This window comes from Elgaria multicarinata, chromosome 6 (genome assembly GCF_023053635.1).
Source record: "Elgaria multicarinata webbii isolate HBS135686 ecotype San Diego chromosome 6, rElgMul1.1.pri, whole genome shotgun sequence".
Lineage (NCBI taxonomy): Eukaryota > Metazoa > Chordata > Lepidosauria > Squamata > Anguidae > Elgaria > Elgaria multicarinata.
In genome coordinates, this window is record NC_086176.1 from 5,555,852 (window position 1) to 5,574,758 (window position 18,907).

An 18,907-nucleotide genomic window follows, 5' to 3' on the forward strand; every position below is an offset into this window, starting at 1 on the left:
TATGTTGTCTGAGATAAGTCAGACTGAACCACTTATTGAACTGAGTTGCCAGGTGTAGAAAAGTACAAAGGTGGTGCATTTCAATATGCTCAAACCCTATTACCAATGCATAGTCACATGTGCTTTCCAAGAGGAGAACATGAACGAGCCTGATTTATTGCTGCAAAGTAAGGAAGAAGGTGGCATTGAGAGTATAAGCTGGCGCAATGACACCCCTCCTGTATTAAAGGAAGCAATTTGGGAAATAATGAAGCAGTACTCACACCTGTTTAGTGCCAAGCCTGGATGAACTGATCTCATAAAACATGAAATGAAAACTGGGTCTCATTCCCCTATTAGATCAGCTGTATATAGGGTGAATAGAATGGTTTTAGAGGCAGTTAGAAAAGAAGTACAGGACATGTTGCAACTAAGAGTTATTCAACCATCTAATAGCCCCTAGGCTTCTCCAGTTGTCCTAGTTAAAAATCAGGATGGATCCATCAGATTCTGCATTGATTTTAGAAAGATCAGCAAGATCACATCTATAGATCCCTATCCGATGCCACGAATGAATGCCCTCCTACATCAATTAAGCTCTGCCTGTGTCATTTCCACTATAGATCTTTGCAAGGGATTTTGGTAAATTGGTCTAGAAGAGAGTTCTAGAGAGAAAAATTATTTTATAACATCGGAGGGATTGTTTGAGTTCTTAGGGCTCCCTTTTGGGCTAAGAAATAGCCCCGCCTCTTTCCAGAGACTAGTTAATGAGGTGTTGAAAGGTACGTCAGAATTTGCAATGGCATACATTGCCAACTTCAGTAAATCACTTCCAGATCATTTAACACACTTAAGAGAGATGCTGAAGGCAATAGAGGCAGCAGGTCTTACCATCAAGGCTTTCAAATGCCGGTTTGGGAAGACTAAAGTGATTTACCTAGTCCATCAAGTAGGAAGCAGGATTCTTGTTCTGGTTACTAGCAAAGTGGAAGCAATAAACAGCTGGCCCATTCCTACCAGTAAGAAGCAGGTGCGTGCATTCCTTGGGTCAGCAGGCTACTATCGCCAGTTCATACAAAAATTTGGAGAAATGGCGGCACCTCTACATGAACTGACAAAAAAGCAATGATCAGAGAAGTACCAGAGAGCTTTTGACTTTTTAAAACAAGCTCTGTGCACCACTCCAGTACTGACAGCACCAAACTTTGATAAAGAATTCATTCTAGCCTCAGATGCTTCAGAAATTGGAATTGGAACTGTTCTGATGCAAGCTTTAGAAGGAGTTAAGCATCCTGTAGCCTACTTTAGCAGGAAGCTAACAGAAAGGGAGAAGAACTATTCGTCGGTGCAGAAAGAGTGTTTGGCGATCATGTGGGCCCTGGACAAGATTAGACCATACGTGTGGAGCCAGAGATTCAACCTGCAAACAGATCATTGAGTGTTGTTGTGGCTTCAGTAGATGCAGTGATGGTTGTGGCAATTCTAGGAGTTCCATGCAGAGATCCAGTACATGGCCGGTTGTGAGAATGTTGTAGCAGATAGACTGTCTGATAGAGAATCCTTGAGTGCAGCAAGCAAATGAGACTTTTTCCTGGGTCACATTATTATGCTATCGGACTAGAATTGAAGCTAATAACCCTAACTTTTAGACATTGCCGATTAACATTTCCCCCCTCCTTTACAGGTTGTTTATCTATATATCTAAATTGTTATTGTTGTTTAAGTTTTGTTTATCCATTTACATTCCCCAAACCCTGCGTCAAGGATGTAGCATTAAACCAGTTCCTCACTCGGGTTTTAAAAGAAAGGGGGGGGGAATATGTGGTGTTAACCCACAATTGAGTATATTGTATGTCTAGCTTAGTATGTCTGGTAAGTATGGAATGTTAGAACTGAGTGGGTGTGGTTTATGATGTAATAGGTGGGGCGGAAGGAGTATATAAGGAGAGTGTTGGGAGTTGGTGAGGTATGTGAGTTTGAGTATGTGTCAGGAGAGTAAGAAGAGTTTGGGTTCTAGGGATTTAGGATTGGTGTGAAAAAAGTGAGGTGGTTGGTGTGTGGAGAGTTTAGATCAGGCAGGATTGAAAGTATTATATTTTGATTTAAAGCTTTTAAACAACAATAAACTTATTATTATTTTGTTAGCTACCAAATACCATATGCCAGCTTGGCATTATTTACCTTCCTTACAGTTATTAAACATCCACACCAGAGTATTCCCACAGTATATTTTGAGAGATCCTATATTAAACCTGATTCCCTCATAGCTAGGGGAAAGGTTTTAATTAAAGTTCCCTCAGGTTTTCAAGTGGTGGTGCTTAGCCTGAGAAAAGTTTATGCGATGGGCCTAGTAAAAGAGCTGGTGACGTGCAGTGCCAACAGTGGCTTCACCTGAAATGCAAATAGCAGCTTCAAAGAGGAGAGTTTGTGGCTGTGACAGGGAAGAAAGAGTTAAACTACTAAGCTCACACAGGCCATAGCTAGACCTAAGGTTTATCCCTGGATCGTCCAGGGGTCAAACCTGTTCACCTAGGTGACACACAGGGGATTCAGTGCTCAGGCAGGGGCGAACCCTGGATGATCCCAGGATAAACCTTAGGTCTAGCTATGGCCACAGTCTCAATGCTGGTCAGGTTTCCCCTTAGCTGCTGTATACATCACTCACAATAAGTTCATGTTAAATGCATTCGAGCTACTAATGTCACATTTAATTTGGTCCAGAGATCTATGAATATCAGTAAAAGCTACATATAAGATAAATAAATATACAAAAAGGTATGATGAAAAATATTATCTAAAGTCCTTTTAATGTCAAAGCTAAGCTAAAGTAGATAAACAGTTTCAAATCCCCTGGTGAAAAATCAGGTCCTTCCTGCCTGGAAATTCTAGGTGCCTAATTTAATTTTTCTATGTTTTTTCTGCATAATTCTGTGCTGAAAAATCCTTTTATTTGCATAGATACCCTCAGCCTCAAAAAGCTAAAATCCTTTTGCTGAAGCAGGAAAGAGGGAGATAAATTAGGAGAGACTGATTGTACAGGACATACATACAGTGCCTTCTAAATCTTAATCAGTTGTTTATTGGTTGGCAAACAATTTTCACTATTACAACAAATATTAGTAATGAGGTCATTCAACTTGGTGACCATACAAAATGCATCATAAATTAAAAAAAAGTAGAATCTGTGCTGCTAATTTACCTCCTGGGAAGGCCTACATTACTTTAAATCTTATCAAATAAATACATTTCCTATTAGGAAAAATAATGAAAGATTTTTTTTTACCACTTCAAAATAGTTTTTGCTTTGTTTTGTTATGAGTCAGTCAATTTTTCAAACCACTGCAGAAAAAGTTCCTAGCCTGGGGATTAGACTTCCACTCCTGCAGAGGCTTGGTGTTCACATGCAGAAGCCTTGTTATGCTATCCAGGCTCCTAGAAAGGTTACCTAATGCCTTGGTGAAGGGCTTACTTGCTGCAAATGCTCACGGGTAGTGCACTGCAAACATAAAAGTTTGTCCAGTTCTCTAATTTGAAAAAACGTTTTGTTGGTAAATTTATAGAAGTAAAGTGTTGGATATATATATATATATATATATATATATATATATATATATATATATATCAGACTGCTTAAATGTGGTGTGACATAACTAAAAACAAAAGGTCTTTATAAAGTGAATTACTATGTTTTTACCCAGTGAAATAGTTTAATGGAAAAATGGCCAAAAAAGGATGTATGGAAAATCTTGCTTCTACTGGTAGACAAACTTGCAAGACCAGGCACAACAGAAAAAAGTTTGTTTGTTTTTCCACTACATTAACAGGGACGCAAGTTTTGGCTGAACAGAAAGCGGACTATATGTGCAATGCTAGTATCTGTACATTACATAGGAATTGATTGATTTTTTTCTGTCATTAGAATTATCAGTTAATACAGAAAAACATAAAAATATGCTGTGTAGCATACAATTACAGACTTCCTTTCTATTTCATTAGGTTTTGTTTACTCCCCAGCTAAGTGAGCTGTGGTTAAATCAAGTGGTGAGACCAAAAAACTATTATGTGATACAGATTCAGAATAAACAGTTTTACTATTTTTGCTTCTGTTTTGTGCAGCACTCCAATCTAGATGCATCATTGCTAGTAGTTTCAAATGCATGTTTGGCCTTTTGTAAATCAGGTCCTTGGTAATAAGAGGAAGAGAGCATCCAAAGATGCTTAAACAAACACAGTATGATTTGAGAAGGCCACGTAGTGGACCATTTCCTGTTGCATCCCTTTAATTAGCATACTGAAGTCTCTCTGAGGTGGGGCCAGAGGGTGGGGTGGGGTGGGGTGGGGCCGGGGATGAGAGAGGGAGGTCACAGCAGTTAGTATTCTTCCTGGGTGGGCCTACAAATTCCATTAAAAAGGTATGAGAATTGTTTGTTGTTTAAAACAGCATGAAGTAGGAGAATACACAATATTACCACCGCTTTGATTTAACTCCAAACAGTAATCCAGGGATTGGACAGGGGCATTTGTTTTGTTAAAATGTTTGCTTAGTGTTCTATAGACTAGTGACCAAGTGAGCTGGTCCTTTCGAGGTTTCTTCTGCTGGGATCCCATCCTTATTTGGTGGGACGATAAATCCATCACTGCTGCCTCGCCCCAACTGGTAGTAAGTGTGTAGCTGTTGCACATGGTTCCTGGAGCCCAGGTTTGGCATGCTCTTGTAGTACACATCATCAGTATCACCACTTTTGGCTGGTGGGGGGTCGGTCTGAGTACTGGTGGTGACGCTTTCTGTGCCTGGCATGCCGGCCAAAGCGGGCATACTAGTGTAAAGAGAATCCCTATTGGGTGACTGAAGGTCTTCTGTGTGCTCATTGGTTAGCAAGGGGAAAAAGCTCTCACTGTTTTCTTGCGGAATCCGTCTCCTGCTGTAGTGGTGAGGCTGGTGGTTCTCTGCAGAGTAAACCCTTGGGGGTAGCAAAGGGGCATCCGATTCCTCGTGGATGAGTTCCAAGCCCAGGCTCTCTTCTTGGTTGAATGAGGTGGCATCATCAAGAACAATGGCCTCATCCTTGCTCCCACTACCCAGGTTATTGACGAATTTGTTCATTAGGTTCCTACTCTGTTCGTTAGAGCACTCGTGGTTGTTCAGGTAGGAAGGTATATAGTTGGAAGTGAGTTCTTTCAGAATCTTTTTCTCTAAGGCCGTCTCACTGTGGTTATAGCTACGGTCAATGATTTGCACACAGTTGCTCAGGTACTCGCTGCTGGCAATACTGTAGCTATTGCCGTGGTTACCATTCAGTGGTAGAGTATCCATGACACTTGTATCCCTGGCATTGTTCAGAAGCCCCTCTGAAAAATATCACACAAAAAAGGTTGACTTGTACCAACAGGTATATGCATACGGATCTTGCTCTAACTATTGCCCTAAGGAACAAGGCTATACTGTTTTGCTACATTATACAGTAAATATGCAAAGGGGGAAGGGGATGGGAAAATACATAAATTATAGGTTTGTGAGACAAGTAAAACAGTGTGGACTTAATAGGTTTAATTCCATATTGAAAAATAGAAGCTACATAGAATCCTTGCAAATCATGCCAACTGTTGCTTAGTTCAAAATTACTTCTGAAAAAAAATCTTGATCCAGTACATAAATTCTGAGCATGAGAAAGGTGCATGGGTTATGTGCGTATGGGTTAATTCATGATAAAAACCATTTGTCATGCCCAGAATCCTGACAGGTCGCAATTGGGATGCAGAGGTCCACAAAGGGCAAAGTTTTGAACTTGGTCTCTAGTTTGTGTGTTTTTGTATCTAAGAAGTTATTATCAGATAATTGTTTTTTAAGCCTTGAAATATATTTGTAATCCCTAATTTAGCCATGGGAAACCAGTGGCCCTCCAGATGTTGCTGGAATTCAAGTCCCATCAGCTTCAGTCAGCATGGCCAATGGTCAGGCGTGATAGTAGTCCAGTGACATCTGGAGGGCCCATCACGCCCCGTTATGATCTGATGGCTCATTGCTGCTATGCAAATCAAATCCAAGGGGAAAAAAGATATACACAAACTTCCCAAATATGATGCAGAAACATCACCTGTTTATTGCATTACTTTAAGAACCAAACTAGACAAGGCACCAAGAAATCGGTGACCAGATCTCCCACTGTTTATGCTTTAGTACAAAGCAGACCCAGGTCAGGAGGTGGGAGATGGGGCTCAAGCTTGGGTTGGGGCGCTGGAGGAACGGCTTCCAACCTGCTCATCTCATTTTCTATGATTTAAATCTCACACCCCCAGTGACACCCACTAGGTAATTTTAGACCCTGGACTTAATGGTCTCACCATTACATTTACACTTGTCAGTCAAGTGTATTACCTCAATTATGAAGCACACCAATATTTATTTATTTATTGCATTTTTATACCGCCCAATAGCCGAAGCTCTCTGGGCGGTTTACAAAAATTTCACTCCTTCCCCCAGTACCTACCATTACATGTTTTGCAACTGCTGCTGCATTCCTGGTACATTAGCAACAAAAATAACTCAGTTTCATAAACCTGATATTTAAAGTTTTTAAAAATGATAATCTGTAATCATAGATACGGGTTGGAAAATGTGGCTAGTTCAATGGTGGTGGTGGTGATGATCCAAATCACACCCAAATAAATTCTTTTGCATCCCGCCCCAATATCAACCCAAATCACTTCCATTTCAATTTATCTCCCACCCAGATCCTGCTCCTAAAGCCCCCTCCTTTCCTTGACATGCCCCCTGAATGGGGGAAAAAGTATGCCAGCCCTGGAACTGTTGTTATTTTCCCTCCCATTGAAACCAATTGGAGCAAAAATAAAAGAAAAACCAGCACCAAGAAAAAGGCCTTTTTAAACCCTTCCCCCAGCCTCTGCCCAGGCTGGCTTGAGCCTGTCTTAGGAAGTAGTGGATTCCCCCCTTCCCCAGCCTCCATAGGATTACTCGACCCATCTCTATGGATTGCTTGTGATTGCTCTATATCGAATTGTGTTAATAGGTGCATTTGTGAATATATTCTTTTACTGGGGTTGCAGCTTTTTAGAGGAATGCAATACAACTGTGATGTTTTTGCATCTTATTCTTGACGTTTTAACTTTTCCTGTATACATATTATTGTTTATGTTGCATTTAGTATTATCTTTCTTTTCTTTTCTTTTTTTGGTGCTGATTTCACTGTTGCTAGCTCCTATATAATAAAAAATTTCAAAGGCTGCATCTGCATGTAATAAATGAGACATACCCATTGCCTAGGAATAAGAATTTTGTTGTTGTTCATGGTGTGGCTATTGATACAAATGTCTAAGGGTGCTTCCAGACAAAGCGGTCCTGGCACTTACAACCAGTTATTCTGTCTTCTCTTACTGAGTGGTGTTATTTGGGGGGGGGGGGGGGTTGCAACAAGAAAAAGGGTGGAAGCAGTGGGAATGTAGAAAGCTGTCTTATACTGTCTTGGCCCATCTAGCCCAGTATTGTCGACACTGACTGGCAGCAAGCAGCTCCACAGGGTTTCAGGCAGGAGATTTTCCTGCCCGACCTGGAGATGCTGTGGATTGAAACTGGGACCTTCTGCATGCAAAGCAAATGCTCTACCACTGATAGGGTGACCATATTTTGGAAATCCAAAAGGAGGACAACATGGTCGGCACCCAAGGGAGCGTGTCCAGCACCAAGGGGGCGTGCCTACCCGAACATAGCCTTGGTCACGTGTCTGATTTTACAGCACACATTTAAGACAAATCTGTTCTACATAGCATCTTAATGTTAAAATCACTGAAATAAAGAACAAGTGAGAGATTCAATGTATCTGAAATTAACTTCACTCACTCCTACTTTTGTAGGTTTTGCTGTACTTTGAAGCTTTTGCTATGCTTTGTGTGATACAGTCTCCCCTTCCCTCAAATATTTTTTTGACTGTATCTTCACTCATTGCAAGCTGCTGTTGTTGTTAACAGGGTTTGTTACTGGCCGGCCGGATGGCTGGCTTTTTTTAATTTCAATTTTTTAAAAAAGCTTGTGTATAATTGTCACAAGTTTCTCTACTCTAAAATTAGGGTGGGTGTTGTGGCAGTTTACCTAAAGACTGGAGATCCCCTTAATGCCAAGGGCTGAAACTGCTCAATATTCAACACCCCAAAGAGGAGGTTTGACAACCTGAGTTTGAAGGATATGGCTCCAGCAGTTTTAAAACACAATAATTTTAAAACTTTGAACTTTTTAAAAAATCCTAAAAAAACAATGGATGAACAGATCTGATTCAAACCTGGCATGGCTAAATCTCTCCTTAAGAGCTATCATGGTGCCAACTTTCATCCCTTTATCTTTTAAAAATGTCATTTTTAAAAAATAATTTTAAAACCTCAAACTTTTTTTTAAAAGCCTAAAACTCAATGGATCGACAGATATGTTTCAAACTTGGCATAGCTAAAGTCCTTGTTAAGAGCAATCATGGTGCCAAGTTTCATCTCTTTATCTTTAAAAATAATATTTTTTTAAAAAAAATTAAATCCTCAAATTTTAAAAAATTCCTAAAAATCAATGGATGAACAGATCTGTTTCAAATCTGGTATGGCTAAAGCTCTGCCTAAAAGCTATCATGGTGCCAACTTTCATCCCTTTATCTTTTTAAAATGTCATTTTTAAAAAATAATTTTAAAACCTCAAACTTTTTTTTAAAAGCCTAAAACTCAATGGATTGACAGATATGTTTCAAACTTGGCATAGCTAAAGTCCTTGTTAAGAGCAATCATGGTGCCAAGTTTCATCTCTTTATCTTTAAAAATAATATTTTTTTTTAAAAAAATAAATCCTCAAATTTTAAAAAAATCCTAAAAATCAATGGATGAACAGATCTGTTTCAAATCTGGTATGGCTAAAGCTCTACCTAAAAGCTATCATGGTGCCAACTTTCAGCTCTTTATCTTTAAAAATGATGGTTTAAAAATAATTTAAAAACCTCAATTTTAAAAAATTCCAAAAAAATCAATGAATGAACAAATCTGTTTCAAATTTGGTGTGGCTAAAGCTCTACCTAAATCCTATCATGGTGTGAAGTTTAATCTCTTTATCTTTAAAAATGTCAATTTTAAAAACAATAATTTTAAAACCTCAATTTTTTAAAAAATCCTAAAAAATCAATGGATGAACGGATCTGTTTCAAATTTGGTATGACTAAAGCCCTTCCTAAGAGCTACCATCATGCCAAGTTTCATGTCTTTATCTTAAAAAATGACAGAGATAAACATTTTTGTTAATTCCCATTAGAGTTGCTCTTTGGAAAAATCCGGATTTTCCCTCTGCCTCCCGGATTTGTCATCAAAAACCCGGGCAAATCCGGTCATATGGTCACCCTAACCACTGAGCCACAGCCCCTCCATGAGAGGACTAAAGCCATGGTTAGACCAGGCCTATATCCCGGGATTGTCCCAGGATCATCCCTGTGCATCCAAATGACACACAGGAGATCCCGGGAGCAGGCAGGGACGACCCCTCCATTTGCCTGGGATAATCCTTAGGTCTAGCTAAGGCCTAAGAATAGAAGACATTGTTGCCCGGACCTTCCATAAAATTCCATGAACAAAGCAGGGTGATGGTGTGATAAAAGCCTCATCTGGAAGCACCCTTATATGTATCGCATTGGTAAAATTACACATTTTTCATACGTTTATTAAAGTCTGTTAATAAAACCTGGCCCTGGCTCCCCCCCCCCCACGCCCAATATCAAAATTGATTGGTAGTTCTACTAAATTGGAGCTCAGAGAGCTTGAAAGAGATTTACTTGTGAGTCTGCCTTTGAAAATCTCTCTCGCTGTTTAGGCGAACGTCTGATCATTGTTAGAAGTGGAGGTGAGACCTCTGCAATATTAATGAGCATCTGGTCAATGTAGATTTGATGTTGGTGTTACAAACCAAACAAGGGGTGCTTTAAGCCTCATGTAGAAGATGTTCTAAGGGCACGTTCCAGTGGCAGCTTTCTGCTCCCAGTTTCACGCTGTAGCAATGCGGCAAGAGAGCCAGGAGAAGGCAGGAATCTCCCCATCCCGCAAGACTACATCATACTCACTGCAGGAATCCAGCCATGTGGACTACACAGCCTGTGCTAGTCCTTTGTGTTGCCAGTTCCTAGCAGATATTAATAAAACTTGTCAGACGGCTTTATTCATGTGAAGGGTACCATGTTTTCTGTTTTCTTTTTTGACGTACTCATGAGTTCTGATTAATGATTGAGAGATGTGAATATCTGTGGACTTCTATATTTTCAAAGGGAGAGTGGCCATTGATTCTTTGTCTCCAGCATGTCCTGCTGTAACCTGGGGCTTTTGCACTGGACGCCAAGAACCAAAGTAGTCCTAAATGACCACTGAAGACTGCAACATGTTTCAGACAGGGCTTTTACCATGTCCTACACAAACAAGATGTCCTCCTCTCTTTTTTCTTTTTTAATGATAAGCATGACAGAGAGTTTAGTAAAACTCAAAAACTAGCTCAATGCTTTATGAACTTTAGTTGGTCCTATTAAAAGTATTACGACACTATTCCTATTTGGGTTCTGAAAGTCATATGGATCTGTGCGGTCTGCATATCTTAAATTGTCGGGGTTGGAAGTGCCGAAAGAACAACACACTGGAGCCATCTGGGTGACGTTGCCCTATGGGAGACAACAGTCAGTCTTCAGATGCTCATGATTCAACCGGGTCCCTTCAATTAATCCTTTAGATACACACAGAACATGAGACACGATTAAGACTTTCATATGTTTTTCCTTTTAGTTCAGATGCTGTTGCCAGAGCTAGCAGACAAGGCTGAACCAACACTGTCTGATTAGAAAATCAATTTGTTGACAATTTGTTCACCATTCACATCAGAAAAAAACAACCCTTTAATACAGTTAGCATATCTTCTGGAAATAGTGAATTCAATCTTCATCTGTGAGGCAGTACAGACAACAGGTCTGCTTAGGACTGGGAAGTGTCACTGTACGCAATATCTCTGCACTGAAATAGCCCTAAAACGTCACTCTTGACATTCTGATATTGGCTGGAAATATCTTTAATCTGTGTTTCAGAGTCCAAAAATGCTGTGGATAGAAATAGCCATCGCAGATGTAGAATGAAGACATTTACTTTCACAGTATAAATCTCTATGGAAAATCCAATGTTTAAGAGACATAGACCACAGGTAGTTGCAAAGATCTGTGTGTAACTGCGGTCATAGCTGTTCATTAAAGGCATTGCTCCTTTTTTCTGCTAATGAACAGATTTATTAGCTGAAAGATCTCTTTTATTATTTTTTAGGAAAATAAAGGGGTTGGCTTGCATTGAAATGAAGTGCAGCTCTCATGAAATGTGCCACAGCAATAGGAGAAAACAGTATGACTTTGCAGACAAAAATGTTTTTAATTAAAAAGAAATTTCATTCTCATACACAATTACATAAAACTAAAACATATTGGATGAGAGACAAAATGAAAATAGATTTAACAGAAATATCTAATCTCTATGAATATTGATTGAATATGGCTTAGTATAATTGATTTCTGCATTGTGAGAGATGAACTGTTTTAAATATCTACATCATTGATATATGATGCATTAAAAAGTGAACTAAAAAAATTACATTTGATATGCAATGTTTAGCTTTACTCCCATACTTGTCTCTCTGTAGGGCTCTAAACGACAGCATGAAGAAAAGGAAAGAAAAGACAACAAGTAAGCTTTACAGCGACAATAGGAGGAAGATGTGAGTCAAAAGCAAATTGATGATATGCAGAAAAAAGTGTTAACAGAAACCATTTTAACACCCTGAAGCAAATGAGGTTATATTACATGGGTTATTCCTGCTTGGTCTTGGTCACACAATATGTTTTATTCACAGTAATAAATGTAGTGGTTTAACCCCACCCTCAGATTTTTTATGCAAAATTCCAAATCAGAACCGGAATCTGAATATCACCATGCTGTTGTAAAACAAATGTGTTTACTTACTGTTAATTACGGCACCTAGTGCTTGAACCCTGAAATCCAGTTCCATGTTAACATGATTGCCTTCTCTTTTCTGTGGCATCACATTCCTATTGGAGGCCTTTTTCATTTGTAACATTCAAAATACTCTTAATGTAACACTAGCATTTTGAGGAGCATTAAAAAAATATATATCCTAGGCCCTGCTGCACAGCCCACTGCAATCAGAAAATGTTTTTTGGATCTAAGAACATTCTTTAGGCAAGTAGGAAAGCTTCCATGAAAACTATGGTAAGCAGGTGGATATAAATATTTTAAATAAATAGGAAATAACTATTTTAGAAATGTTCATGTTCCAATGTCATTATACATTAGGTTGGTTTCCTGGAGGTCTTGACACTCTTAGGCCTTCACTCTACTTACCCACTCAGATCCAAATGCAGTCCAGAGTAAATCAGCCTTTGCTTCAGAAGCCTTGCCTATAGCTATTAAGAGTTCCACGTATTTTTGAATTTTGTTCTTCCAAGGGCATGTCTACACCAGCCCTATAACCCGGGACCGTTCCTATGCATCCAAATGCCACACAGGGGATCCCGGGGGCAGGCAGGGATGACCCCTCCATTTTCCTGGGATAACCCTTAGGTGTAGAAAGGGCCCAAGTGAGCAAGTGTCGTACTAAGTGACAATTACTCCTGCTGGTTAATTCAGCTAGGCAGTATCCCTCTACAGCAGCAGTCTAAGACTGTGGCTGAGTGCATAGGTTGAAACTGCAACGAAGTTCTTGCCTAGAAATCGAACCGCATGGTGCCATTCCACATGGGAAACTATTTGTGTAAGCCACTTCCCATTGGTTCTGGTACCAGGAAACTTCTCTAACACCTGCTGGCATGGTTGAAATCTGCACAGCCATTTCATGGAATCCCCACAGCCACTTCACACAACTAATCCGAAAGTTGATAAGGTCACATGGTAGAGCCTTCGGAACTGCATAGAGGATTGTGTGCTCCACCATGTCCAAAGCTTGCTTTATATGAAAGAAGCAGCCCTGCCATCTTTGATGACACCGGGTGATTTTAATTTAGGCCCATATTCAAATGTGTGATTCCCTGACTATTTGCATAGCTAGATGGTGCAGTTCTCCACCCTGTGACATGAATGGATGATTCTAGAAGAATTTCCCAGGTGGAATAGCATATCCAGGGTTCTATTTTCAGATGGCAATCATGCCACGAGTGGAAACTATGAGGATTTTAAGAGAAGGGCTGCTGAGAGAGGCAGGCTTTCCCAGATAGGTCAGAACTGCTGTTCTTCTGCACTGGGAAGCCATTTTGAATTGCTGCTATACATTATTATTATTATTATTATTATTATTATTATTATTATTATCCTGCCTTTTCCCCAATAGTGGGACTCAAGGCAGTGTTACAAATTAAAACATGTACAGTTAAAACAGATAGAGATATACAAAAATTTAAAAATAATTAAACATGCTACAATATTAAAATATTTAAAAACATTTAAAATCTGATTTTTTTTTTTAAAAAAAACCCCAGTATATAAACAACGCATAACCAGAGGTCCAGACTACCCTCCAAAGGCCAGCCGGAACACTGAAGTTTTAGCCTGCCTCTGGAAACACACCAGGGAAGGAGCCAGGCTAGCTTCCCTGGAAAGGGAGTTCCAGAGCCCTGGCGCAGCCACAGAGAAGGCCCTCTCCGTATTTCCACCAGGCCTGCCTGTGATGGTAGTGGGACCAAGAGAAGGGCCTCCCTTGAAGATCTCAGAGGATGGGCAGGCTTGTAAGGGAGAATATGGTCTTTTAGATAACCTGGACCCGAGTTGCACAGGGCTTTATAGGTCATAACCAGCACTTTGAATTGTATCTAGAAACAGACTGGAAGCCAGTGGAGCTGTTTTAACAGGGGTATTCTATGCTCCCTGTAACCAGCCCCGGTCAACAATCTGGCTGCAGCTCTTTGAACCAGATGAAGTTTCCGAACACTCTGCAAAGGCAGCCCCATGTAGAGCGCATTACAGAAATCCAAACGGGATATAACTAAGGTATGTGTCACTGTGGCCAGGTCAGACATCTCTAGGAATGGGCGCAGCTGGTGCACTAGCTTTAACTGTGCAAATGCACTCCTGGCCACTGCTGAAATCTGGGCATCCAGGCTCAGGGCTGAATCCAGGAGTACACTCAAGCTGTGAACTTGTGTCTTCATGGGGAGTGTAACCCCATCCAGCACAAGCAGAATTGCTATTCCTTGATCTGCCTTTTGACTGACCAGAAGCACCTCTGACTTGTCTGGATTAAGCTTCAATTTGTTTTCTGTCATCCAGTCCATTACTGCTGACAGACACCGGTTCAGCACTGAAACAGCTTCCTTGGAATTGGGTGGAAAAGAGTAGTAGAGTTGGGTGTCTTCATCGTACTGGTGGCACCACACCACAAAACTCCATATACATTTCATGTATATATTATATAACATGGGGGACAAAACAGAACCCTGAGGGACTCCACAGGCCAACGGCCAAGGAGTCAAACAGAAGTCCCCCTGCACCAATTTCTGGGTCCGCCCTTCCAGGAAGGAATGGAGCCACTGTAAAACAGTGCCTCCATGTCCCATCCCAGCGAGGCAGCCCAGGAGGATACAATTGTTGATAGTATCGAACACCACTAAGAGGTCCAACAGAACCAACAGGGACACACTCCCCCTGTCCAGTTCCCGGTGAAGTTATCCACCAAGGTGACCAAAGCTGTTTCTGTCTCATAACCAGGTCTGAATGCATATTGAAATGGGGCCTGCTTCACTCCACCCTTCCAGTGATGCCATCACTTCCAGCTGCAGCATCACTTCCTTCCAACCAGTCCTGGTCATTCTCTTGTCTGGCTGCTGCTGCGTGACTCACTCCCTACCTGAACCCCACCTTTCTGGGCCTCATTGCTACAGCTTCCTAGGAGCCACAGACCAAAGGACTGTAGGAGTGTAGCCTTCTATGCAGCAAAATCAACATACTCCAGACCAAGCCAGAAGCTCACTGTTATCACTGGCAGAAACTGTTGAGATATCTCCTATTTGGAATATACTTAAAAGGTTGTCACACAGAGGAGGGCCAGGATCTCTTCTCGATCCTCCCAGAGTGCAGGACACGGAATAATGGGCTCAAGTTAAAGGAAGCCAGATTCCAGCTGGACATCAGGAAAAACTTCCTGACTGTTAGAGCAGTACGACAATGGAATCAGTTACCTAGGGAGGTTGTGGGCTCTCCCACACTAGAGGCCTTCAAGAGGCAGCTGGACAACCATCTGTCAGGGATGCTTTAGGGTGGATTCCTGCATTGAGCAGGGGGTTGGACTCGATGGCCTTGTAGGCCCCTTCCAACTCTGCTATTCTATGATTCTATTACAGAAATCTTAATAAATGCTAGGGCTATGCACCGCCTCAGATCCGAACCCCAGATCCGAAGCATATTGGGGTGGTTCAGACCCTTCTGAACCGGATCTGAGGTGGTTCGGGTGAAGGCTGAAGCAGCCTGAAGCTGAAGCCAATTGGCTCCGAAGCTTCAGGCCCCCCCTGCCCCCCCTCCCTGGACCAGCCTCCGTTGCCACCACCTCCTTTCTTCTGGTGGCTTCTGGTGCTGCCACTGGAAATAAAAAGGAGTAGGCCGGGCAATTTTAAGTTATCCACTCCAACGACGCTGAAGCCCAGAAGTAGACAGTGGACGCAGGTAAGTGGGGAAGTGGGGAGGGGGGCTCACCTGGTGCCTCCACCATCCGCAGCGGCAGATGGCAGAGGCACCAGGTAAGTGGGGAGAGTTTTCTGGGTGCCAGCTGCGCAGCCGGCACCCAGAAAACTCCGAGTCACCTCAGAGGGCCCGAATTTCACCTTGGCTTTGGTGCTGTGGCGGATCGGGGCTGCTTCAGGGGCTCTGGATCAGCCTCTGAGGCGGATCGGGGGGTCCCTTCACAGCCCTAATAAATGCCACAGTGCTGCTGCTCCATATTGAAATGGATCTAGATAATCCATCTCATCCAGGAATCCCTGGAATTGAGATGCCGATACTTTGTCCAGAAATGGAATATGTAGTACAGTAGTTGGGTACATTCCCACCTATACTTCTATATCCAGATAAAAATTTGCAAGTGCTTTAAATGAAAGGTTATAGATTTTTTTTTTTTTTAAAAAAAAAAACCCACCTTGGTTATACATTTGTATTCTAATGACTTGGATTCTACATCCTGTAAGCTGAAGGAAATTCACACAGGGGCCTTTCTGATTCCCTTCCCCTTCCAGTGCCCAGGGCCGGCGCTACTGTTAGGCTAACTAGGCAGCCATCTAGGACGCAGACCTCAGGCTTAAAGGTGTGTGAAGTAAAAGGTTTTAATGTTGTGTTGCCAATGCATTATATGCATTATACCTACTGCCCTTTAATTCAAAATGATTTGTGTGCCAAAATATTTTCTTTTGTACTTGCGAAAGATAAACAAAGATTGATTATTACTTATTCTTGCAATTTAAAATAAATTTAGCAGTTTCAAGTTTTGTGCTTTTTATTTTTTTACAACTCATCTGTTCTTAGAAATCGAAGTTGGCAATTTTTGGGGTGTGTGTGTGTGTGTGCAAGTAGCTCGCCTTGCCTTGGGTACAAAATAGTCTGGCGCCGGCCCTGCCAGTGCTCCCCATAAAAGCCTCTTTGGAATATGATTCCACTCAGTTTGGGGCAATTCCTTCCTTCCCAGGAGTCCCCTGCCCTGCCCTAAACTGGGCAAGGGTGGGTGGGATGAAAGGATGGGGAATTCCCCTTGCGTGAGCTTCCTTCCGCTTGTGCTACTCAGGATCCAAGCCATTACATACATATAAAGAACCTCTTAATTTTAAAGTTTTATACATGTATCTTGTTTAATATCAAATTTCAGCCACTCACATGTTGAAATGTACAAGACACATTGGACATGTAGTGCAGAATGAGGAATATAGTTTCATAACTCTAAGTCTCATTTTAATGTATATTTTTTTATTTCAGGTATCATAAATTTATAAAGTGAGGCAAAAAGAGTAGAATGTGTGTAGAGCAATGAAGTTGAAGAGTATGAAACTGATTCTCACCAATGTATAATATGCCAGGTTGTTTGGCCTTTGCAAGCTTGTAAGTAGTCATAAGTACACTATCAATGATGTCATTATAAAACACGACACAGCTGCCAAATGACTAAAGATGTTGGCAAGAAATGACTTTGGCCTTAGCTAGACCTAAGGATTATCCCTGAATCGTCCAGGGGTCAAACCTGTTCATCTAGGTGACACACAGGGGATCCAGTGCTCAGGCAGGGGCGAACCCTGGATGATCCCAGGATAAACCTTAGGTCTAGCTGTGGCCTGTGTGTACCTTTAGCACGAAAGAACAACGGAGCGTCTTGTGGAACCAAGACAAAGAGATTTATTATTTCATCTGCTTTTGTGGATTGGAGTCCACTTCATAATATTCCTTACACATACACATTGTTGGGGTGGGTGGGTTGGTAAACAGTGCGGTCAGAGGAAAATGAAAGGCAGAAACCATGGGCAGTGATATAATTACCTGGGTTGGATCCAGATTTAAGTTGAACCAACAGCACTGGCAGAAGTGGACTTCCTCGCCTCCACATTCACTTGGCTGGCCTTCAGCCCACTGGAAATGCTACACTGAGTCAGGAGACCCTGCTGGATGGGTGAGCTCTGATATGGGGGAGGAGCAAACACCCAAACATCAGATGGAGGGACCTTCCGCAAGCAGAGCCCTTTATTTCACGGAAGATCCTTTCCTCTCCTGGAAGTCGGATCCTGGATCCAACCCTTAATCATTCACAAAACAGTTGTTGGGTTATCATAAAGACATCCTTTTACTGATGAGCTGATCAACAGGTGTAGTGTGATATTTTTTTTAACCCCGCTTAAGCACACGGGAGATAGAGTTGAACCTCTTGATGAATTGTAGTTCAGCTGTTCCATGTCACAATCTGTGTTTAACGTTCCTTCGTTGAAGAATGGCCACTTTAACCTTCCACTGTTCTTCCACTGTTTTTAAATATTGCCATATCTGATATCAAACTTCTGTCCATTTATTCTTCTGCATAAAGACTGGCTGGTTTATCCTATGCAGAGGGCAGAGGGACATTGCTAGCAAATGATGGCGTATATCACACTGGAAGATGAGCAGGTGTCTGAACTCCTGATATTGTGGATGACATCATCAGGTCTGGTCATAGATAGTGTTGAAAGAATAGACATAGGAGAGACTTGTACCTACCACAACAATCATGTGTCCCAACATGGCATTGTCACAACACATGTTGCATGACACACACTAAACTTCGTTTTCCAGTGGGGAGGAGGACAGTGGTCTGAAGGTAAGGGATTTTATAAACTGTCTTTTGTCATGGTCAGATCAATTGCTCTGGAGATTTAGATTAATCTGTCTCCCTCTGCAAGGGTGGGGGGCATTAGAATGATCTGGCCTCAATGGAACTTTCCAGCTGGTATGACTGGCACTCCTCTCAAACCCCTGGTCAATCTGTATCATATAGAGATGACCTGGACAGTTGACGTGATCACTCCCGAATGACCACCCCTGCTCATCAAAGCCTGTTTGGCTCCTAGGTGTTCTTACACCTGAACTCAGGGCAATGGAGCAAGTTAAGAGACGTCTAGAATGTACATGGAAGGAAACTTGGAGCATCAAGCCTACTCTGTGGTAGTGTGGGTGGTGAAGAAGCAATTTTTTTGTCTTCCACCACTGCATCCTCTGAAAGTCATCCAGAGAGCTTTCCCAAACACTTTGTGACTTTTTAAAATCTTGTCCTGATGGTAGAACCTTTGCTGGGATGCTGGAACATGTTTCCTAGACATTCTGATGGCAAAATCATTTTATCCCTCACAACTTGGATTCCACAGTTGGTACA

The 18,907-nt window shown here is 41.6% G+C and overlaps 1 protein-coding gene across 1 annotated transcript in view; it reads right to left on the minus strand.

Moving 5' to 3' along the window:
• Positions 1-4,366: 4,366 nt before the first annotated feature.
• The window catches only part of ADGRL3 (adhesion G protein-coupled receptor L3), a 707,807-nt gene continuing 693,266 nt past the window's right edge, over positions 4,367-18,907 (minus strand). The window contains exons 26-27 of the mRNA XM_063128914.1: positions 11,658-11,675; positions 4,367-5,328 (exon numbers count right to left, since the gene is read on the minus strand). Of these exons, the coding sequence (XP_062984984.1) occupies positions 4,529-5,328; positions 11,658-11,675 (818 nt within the window). The 3' untranslated portion in view covers positions 4,367-4,528. The remainder of the gene's footprint in view (positions 5,329-11,657; positions 11,676-18,907) is intronic.